Source organism: Mandrillus leucophaeus, unplaced genomic scaffold (assembly GCF_000951045.1).
Source record: "Mandrillus leucophaeus isolate KB7577 unplaced genomic scaffold, Mleu.le_1.0 Scaffold322, whole genome shotgun sequence".
Classification (NCBI taxonomy): Eukaryota; Metazoa; Chordata; class Mammalia; order Primates; family Cercopithecidae; genus Mandrillus; species Mandrillus leucophaeus.
The window spans coordinates 3,541,576-3,549,608 of NW_012103388.1; the positions used below are offsets into that span (position 1 = coordinate 3,541,576).

Genomic DNA, 8,033 nt, shown 5'->3' on the forward strand with positions numbered 1-8,033 from the left:
TGTAAAAAAGCTAACGAGATGGGGGAAACGTCCTCCATCATCTTGCTCCGTCCTAGCTATCCAAAGTCATTTCCTACTATTGCACTCATCAACACAAACTCCCTATAGTGTCACAATCTGATGGGACGCCTCATACAATCCTTTCCAGTCAGCAATTCTTCTTCAAAGGACATCCATCAAGCATTTCACCAGCCTCTTGGTTCCTTCTTTCCTATTGCTAAATAACCCTAAGACCCACCCTGTTTTCCTCTCCTTTGCAAAACCACCACCACTGAACTCTGTTCCTTGGGGTTCTTCACTACTACCGCATGCTCCCCCACCTGGAGGGCTGCACATTAGTGGGGAATCATCTCTCTTTCCTTCCACTTCCTAAAGATATGACCTTCGCTGCTTGTATCATTGTTTTTTTTTTAAAGGTTTCCTGCAGACAATTATGGGTAAAGAATCAAGTAAAATTAAAAACGGCAGCTGGGTGCAGTGGTTCGCGCCTGTAATACTAACACTTTGGGAGGCTGAGGCAGGCAGATTGCTTGAGCTCAGGAGTTCGAGACTAGCCTGGGCAACATAGTGAAACCCCGTTTCTACTAAAATACAAAAAAAAAAAAAAAAATTAGCCAGGCATGGTGATGCACACTTGTAGTCTCAGTTACTCTGGAGACTGAGGCACGAGAATTGCCTGAGCCCACGGGCGGAGGTTGCAGTGAGCCAAGATTGCGCCACTGCACTCCAGCCTGGGCGGCAGAGTGAGACTCTGTCTCCAAAAAAAATAAATAAATAAAAGAAAACCAGCAAACATGAAAGAGGCACACAGTAACAAAAATTCAGTACTCTACTGGAAGCAAGTCAAGAGAAATGTAACCTACAGGAAGGTCCCCTTTCTAATCATACAGCTAGAAGATATAATCTAAGTAGAATATTTAAGTAAGTAATTTTTCAACTCAAGACAAGTGTCTCTGAAAAAAATAATCTGGGACTACCTAACAACACTAATCCATTTTTAAAAATTTTTTTGGTTTTAGAATAGTCTTACTTTTACAGAAAAAAACTGCCAAGACAGTACAGAGTTTCCAAATACTATACTCAGTAGTTTATCCTATTTATCCTATTAACACCTTATTAGTATTCTGCATTTGTCACAATTCGTGAACCAATATTGATACATTTTATTATTAACTAAAGTCCATACTCTACTCAGATTTCCTTAGTTTTTCTCTAACATTCTTTTTCTGTTTCAGGATCCCATTCAGAATACCACATTACATTTAGTTGCCACGTCTCCTTAAGCACCCCTTAGGCTGTTGAGTTTCTCAGACTTTCCTTGTTTTTGATAACTTTCACAGTTTTGAGGTGTACTGCTAATTTATTTATTTATTTATTTTACAACTCTCTATCAACAGAGCTACACACTTGCTCACTTTTGCTTACAGTTTGCCAATCCTCCCTTCTTGGAATATCCCCTAAAATTCTTTGTCCACAATAGTAGTTAGGCATTTTGTAACTTGCACCCTGGTACTCTGAGAGAAGGATCCCCAAGACCCATTCAGAGGGTCTATGATGTCAAAATTTTCATAATAGTATAATATAATGTATAATAATACATTATTTGTCTTTTTAACTCTCATTCCCCCAAGAGTGTGGGGTTTTCCAGAGTCTACATCAGATGTGATGACATCATCACTGATGGCTAATGGAATGTGTGCTTGGTATTCTGGTGTTTTCTAAAATTTTCTAAAGAGTAGATTTAAGATATAAATGCATTTTTAGAGATTAACCCAGTTTGTTCTCAGTATTTCTACTATGCTCTTATTACCCATCTTCACTTATATCTGCTACAATCTACTTAGCTGTGAGGATGGATTTTCTTCAAATACTTCAACCTCACAACAGGTTGAATGAAAAAAGAAGACAGAAGAATCCAGATGTCTTCTAATAAGTCAGATGTTAGAGATTTGCAAACATATAAAATACTGTTCACTAATTTTTGTTTTCAGACATAGTTTTATTTTGGCCAGGTGTGGTGGTTCACACCTGTAATTCTAGCACTTTGGGAGGCCAAGGTGGGAAGATTGCTTGAGGCCACAAGTTCCAGACCAGCCTGAGCAACACAGTAAAATCTCAACTCTATTTTTTTGTTTGTTTTCTTTTTCTACTTTTCTCACATGTTCTAATCTATTTTTCTAAGTTATCTTTAAATATAAAAATGTTATTTATGTTAACATATGACTTTTTTTTAAAGCCAGCTAAATTTAGCAGTGGGAAGGTTCTATATCAACTTTAGTGACACTAATGTTAATAAGTTCTGACAACCCACTACCATCAGACTAGCATGACTTCTAAATGACTTAAAATTTTTCTATTTCTCAGTTTTAATTTCAGATATGATAAATATCAATTGATATAATCAATGTAAACAAAAGACATTTGGGGTCCTCAATTTTTAAGAGTATAAAGAAGCCCGGGCCAGGCATGGTGGCTCACACCTGTAATCCTAACATTTTCAGAGGCCAGGCGGAAGGGGGTGGGGTACTGCTTGAGCCCAGGAGTTCAAGACCAGCCTAGGCAACATGGTGAAATCTGATCTCTACAAAAAAACACAAAAATTGGCCAGGTGCAGTGGCTCACGCCTGTAATCCCAGCACTTTGGAAGGCCAAGGTGGGAAGATCACAAGGTCAAGAGATTGAGACCATCCTGGCCAACATGGTGAAACCCCATCTCTACTAAAAATACAAAAATTAATTGGGCATGGTGGCACACACCTGTAGTCCCAGCTACTCGGGAGGCTGAGGCAGAAGAATCACTTGAACCCAGGAGGTGGAGGTTGCAGTGAGCCAAGATTGCACCACTGCTCTCCAGTCTGGTGACAGAGCGAGACTCTGTCTCAAAAAAACACAAAAAACAAAAATGAGCTAAGTGTGGTGGCACTGGCCTGTAGTCCCAGCTAATCAGGAGGCGGAGGTGGGAGGACTGTTTGAGCCTGCCAGGTCAAGGTGCAGTGTGAACTGTGATTATGCCACTGCACTCCAGCGTGGGTGACAGAGTGAGACCCTGTCTCAATTAAAAAAGAAAGAGGCCGAGGCAGGCGTATCACAAGGTCAGGAGATCGAGACCATCCTGGCTAACACAGTGAAACCCATCTCTACTAAAAATACAAAAAATTAGCCAGGCATGGTGGCGGGTGCCTGTAATCTCAGCTACTCGGGAAGCTGAGGCAGGAGAATAGCTTGAATTTGGGAGGCGGAGCTTGCAGTGAGCCAAGATCGCAACACTGCACTCCAGCCTGGGTGACAGAGTAAGACTCTGTCTCAAAAAAAAAAAAAAAAAGAAAAAGAAAGAAAAGAAAAGAAAAAGGAAGAGGCTGGGCACGGTGGCTCACGCCTGTAATCCCAGCAGTTTGGGAGGCCGAGGCGCGTGGATCACTTGAGGTCAGGAGTTTGAGATCAGCCTTGCCAATACGGTGAAATCCCGTCTCTACTAAAAATACAAAAATTAGCTGGGCGTGGTGGTGGGTGCCTGTAATTCCAGCTACTCAGGAATTGCTTGAACCCTGGAGGGTTCTTGTGCTTGAGTCACAAGAATTGCTTGAACCCGGGAGGCACAGGTTGCAGTGAGCTGGGAGCAAACCACAGTACTCCAGCCTGGGCGATAGAGCACCTCTCCATCTCAAATGAAAGAGGCGAGGGGAGCGGGGAGGGGAGAAGAGCAGGGAGGTGGGAAGAGGAGGGGAGAGGAGAAGAAAGGAAGGAAAGAAATAAAAAAGTACTGACTAAAAAGTTTTGAGAATCCTTCCATTTTTCAAAACCCTCCTCAAATCTTCACCTCCTCCATGTAGGCTTCTGTCACTTTGTTTTTCCGAAAGGTTAGAGTAAAAAAGGATTAATGATAGTACTTTCAGCCTGTTTCTAATTGTTTCGCCTTTCAAAACACTGTCCTCCCAATAGACAGCATCTATAAATCCCAGACGCATTTTTGTTGCACAATGAAAATGGAATTGTATAGTTCTGACAATGTACACTTAAATAAAAATATGACTGTTAAATATTTCATTACTGAATTAGTTTCGTAAGTGAAATTTGTTCTGAGATTAGGATGTATTCTGAATACGGTTTGTCTCATTTGACATTTTTACCAGCCTTTACCAATGCTTAACTGAAGGACTTTAACATACAAAGTATATATTTATAATACTAGTCTGTCTACTGATTTCATCCTTTTATGTCTACTAATCTTGACCTTGTAAACAAGGCTTTAACGAAAAATAAGCAAAATAACATGCAGAGGGTAACCACATTTGTCAGTGCAGTATCTCAGATTCTTCCAACAGTTGTATGAGAACTTTTATAAAATTAACTTTCGTTTATTTAATAGCTAATTATTGACCCTTTTCCTGTTAAGACCTAGCCTGAAGATCTAGTAAGTTTCACAGGTGACCTTTTAAATGGGAACAAATATTCTGTGTTAGCATGTAAAGAACAATTATGAAGCTAAAAAAGCTAGACTCCTTCACGACCTTAATTTGTGGAACAAAAAATCCCAATGGAAGCACTCGGCTCTCAAGCAAACCCTCCATAAAGTGGCAGAAAAGTATTTTCATCCATATAATCAAAGTATCATAAAAAGGACCCGCCTGGAAACCAGAAAGCAAATGTGAAGTAAAGGTCTTTAGTTTGCCATTCTATGAAAAAGTTTAAACGTCAAAGCTTAGGCAGATCATGAAATTCACAACCACTTTACAATCCGTGGGGTGCACATGAATATTAGCGTCGAGGGAGGAGGGTGCGCCTGGGTTTTATCTTTTACTACTTCAAAAACAAGAAATTTCCGAACTGGGATAACCACACTTGACAAATTAAGTAAACAGCTTCCTAAACCAACTTTCTGTCTGGCTAGCTGTGTATTCGGCTGACTCACTTGGCCCGTGAAAAACAAGATCGTGCTTGTTTCCCCTCCAGTATCAGCGTGTGTAAGCCAGTCCTGCTCAAATACATGTTACGGCGACACAGAGAGTACGCTGAAGAAATAGAGAGCCTTAACCACTCAAGGTGGCATTTGGGAAATCCAGCCGCCCTCCGCCCCTCTTTCCGCTCCCTCCATCCCCACCCCGGCACCCCCGCGGCCAGTGCCCCCTTGCCAAGGTCGGCGGGGTTCCGCCCCAGAACTTCCCGAGTCCCCCACGAAGCCGCCCTTTCCGAGCCTTCCGAGAGAACCAGCCCGTGTGACCAAGGCAAGTACTCCAGCCTCGTCTGCCACTTACCTTGCTGGGTCCCCAGGCCGCAGCCGGCCCGGGCTCAGGCGATGCCACTCCTACCAGATCCATTCGGGGATGAAGGCAGAGACAAGAACAGAGCAGAGAGGTGGCAAGATGGGAAGCAGGCTCCGCCGAGGAGACAGGCGGGGCAGGGACAACTGGCTGCTGATGCCGGAGCTGGAGGTGACAGATGGCGGCGACGGCGGCGGCCGCGTCCGGAACTGGATCTCTCCTCTTCCGCCCTCTTCGCTGGGACAGTCGCTTGCAATTGGCCACACGCCCCTAGCTCCTCCTTAAGGCTCCTTTCCCCGCCCCCGGGCAGGCTACTTCCGGCCGCTGGCCGCCGGGCTCGGGGAAGCAAGGATCAGCTGGCTGTCGCTTGGTGTCACGTTGCCTATGTCGGGCAGGGCATGGCAAGAACTGGGTGTGGCTTCCTTTGGCCCAGGCTCTGCCCTGTCCCCGCACTGCCATCTCCTTGGCACCCCGAGACTGCCGCTGGATCTAAACTAGATTAGACTGGTGGATTGTAAATAAACAAACTAGGCTCTCTCTGTTCATTCATTATTTCCTGGAGCAGTTCTAAACTGGGATGACTTGGGAGACAGCAAATGGCAGGTTTATAGACGGAAAAGGCCTGGAGAGGACGGTCGGAGTTTGTGGTGGTTGTTGTTGGGGGGGTGGGGCGTAGAATGCGGAAAATGTGTAAAATGTGTTACGTAACAGTGAACAAAAACAAGACTGCATAATGAAAGTTTTGATTCTGTATTTTGTAGAGAGATTCTAATAAAATGACCAGATAAAAGATAACTAAGCATTGCATTTCACTTAGTATATCAATGCACTCTTCAAATCTTTCATGAACGTTTTAGTCCTCAAAATTACCCTGAGAGCTAAATTCTGTCATTATCTCTATTTTACTGATATTGAAACTGAGGCACAGAGAGGTAAAGTAGTTTAGTTGAGGTCACACAGATAACAAGTGGCAAAGCTAATAAGGGGTGAACCCAGACAATCGGTTTGGGAACTGGACTAGTTGTACATTATATTTTGACTATAAACAATACACTGTCTATATGTTGTATATTCAAACATACTAGAAATAGGTACTGAATAACTCTTTTTCCCTAAATCTCAGTTCCGAGTCAGTATCTCTGTCCATACTTGAGAGCCCTGGGTTACTGATCTTAATGATTTCCATTACCATGCAATCTTTGCCTCCTTTCCATTCCAGGTGAAAACATGTTCTGAATCCTCCAAACACTCCTATTGCAGTAAGGCAAACTATAGCCATATGATAGGGTACAGACGTGTGCTTGGCAAATGTTGCCTATATAAGTGAATGTGTGTGGAAATTGTGTTCCTTCTTAGTGTTCAAAGGATTGTAATTGGAGGATAGTTGAAGAAAAAAGGGTGTAACTATTAATGGAAATGGACTTCTCAATTCTGGTTAGGAAAAAATAGGAGAGGCCTGGGCGTGGTGGCTCATACCTGTAATCCCAGCACTTTGGGAGGCCAAGGCAGGTGGATCACCCGAGGTCAAGAGTTTGAGACCAGCCTGGCCAACATGGTGAAACCCCGTCTCTACTAAAAATACAAAAATCAGCCGGGTGTGGTGGCACACACTTGTAATCCCAGCTACTCAGAAGGCTGAGGCAGGAGAATCACTTGACCCCGGGAGGCGAAGGTTGCAGTTAGCTGAGACCATGCCACTGCACTCCAACCTGGGCAACACAGCAAGACTCTGTCTCAAAAAAAAAAAAAAAAAAAAAAAAAGATTAAAAGGAAAAGAGCAGACCGGAAAGAAAAGCTGAGATGCAGTGTATGACAAAAATGTGCCAGTGAGAGACTATTTGGAGGATATACCAGAAAAGGACAGGAAGTCGAAAATAAAACTAGGAATGTGAATTTTTGTTTTGTTTTGTTTTGTTTTGAATGTAAAGGAGAAAGAGGTCAGATTTTTTTTTTAAACTTTTTTCTTTTCTTTTTGAAACGGAATCTCGCTCTGTCGTCAGGCTGGAGTGCAGTGGTGTGATCTAGGCTCACTGCAACCTCTGCCTCCTGGGTACGAGCGATTCTTCTGCCTCAACCTTTCGAGTATCTGGGACTATCGGCGCGTGCCACTGAGCCTGGCTAATTGTTGTATTTTTAGTAGAGACGGTGTTTCACCATGTTGGACAGACTGGTTTCGAACTCCTGACCTCGTGATCCGCCCACATTGGCCTCCCAAAGTGCTACCCAGATGTCAGGATGGATTCCTTAGAGTAGATGACACTTGATCTCAGCCTCACAAGATGACCAGGCATTGGTGAGATGGGCTGTAAGGTGGAGCGGGACCTTCTGTACAAGGGCAGCAGTCTTCAGGGTACCTCGGAAAAGACCAGGTGGTTTGGCATGGTCAGATGCAGGACTCAACAGGGACAAAGTGAAAGAATGGGTTGGAGAATGCAGGAAAGGTCCAGGTCCAAAAGTTTTTTGGTTTTGTTTTTGACACAGAGTCTTGCTCTGTCACCCAGGCTGGAGTGCAGTGGCACAATCTCGGCTCACTGCAACATCTGCCTCCCAGGTTCAAGCAGCAATTCTCCTGCCTCAGCCTCCTGAGTAACTGGGACAACAGGCATGTGCCACCACACCCAGCTAATAATTTTTTTTTTTTTTTTTTTTTACACAGAGTGTCACTCTGTAGCCCAGGTTGGAGTGCAGAGGTGCAATCTCAGCTCACTGCAACCTCCGACTCCCAAGTTCAAGCGATTCTCTGGCCTCAGCCTCCCAAGTAGCTGGGATTACAGG

The 8,033-nt window shown here is 43.7% G+C and overlaps 1 protein-coding gene across 4 annotated transcripts in view; it reads right to left on the reverse strand.

Annotated features, from left to right (window-relative positions):
- RIOK3 (RIO kinase 3) overlaps positions 1-5,917 on the reverse strand; it is a 28,038-nt gene extending 22,121 nt beyond the window's left edge. For 2 of the 4 annotated variants that reach the window (XM_011988091.1, XM_011988090.1), the window contains exon 1: positions 5,253-5,911. In XM_011988091.1, the coding sequence (XP_011843481.1) occupies positions 5,253-5,315 (63 nt within the window). In that variant the 5' untranslated portion in view covers positions 5,316-5,911. Of the gene's footprint in view, positions 1-5,252 lie in introns of all 4 variants that reach the window. The other 2 variants (XM_011988088.1, XM_011988089.1) reach the window with 2 other exon arrangements.
- Positions 5,918-8,033: the final 2,116 nt, after the last annotated feature.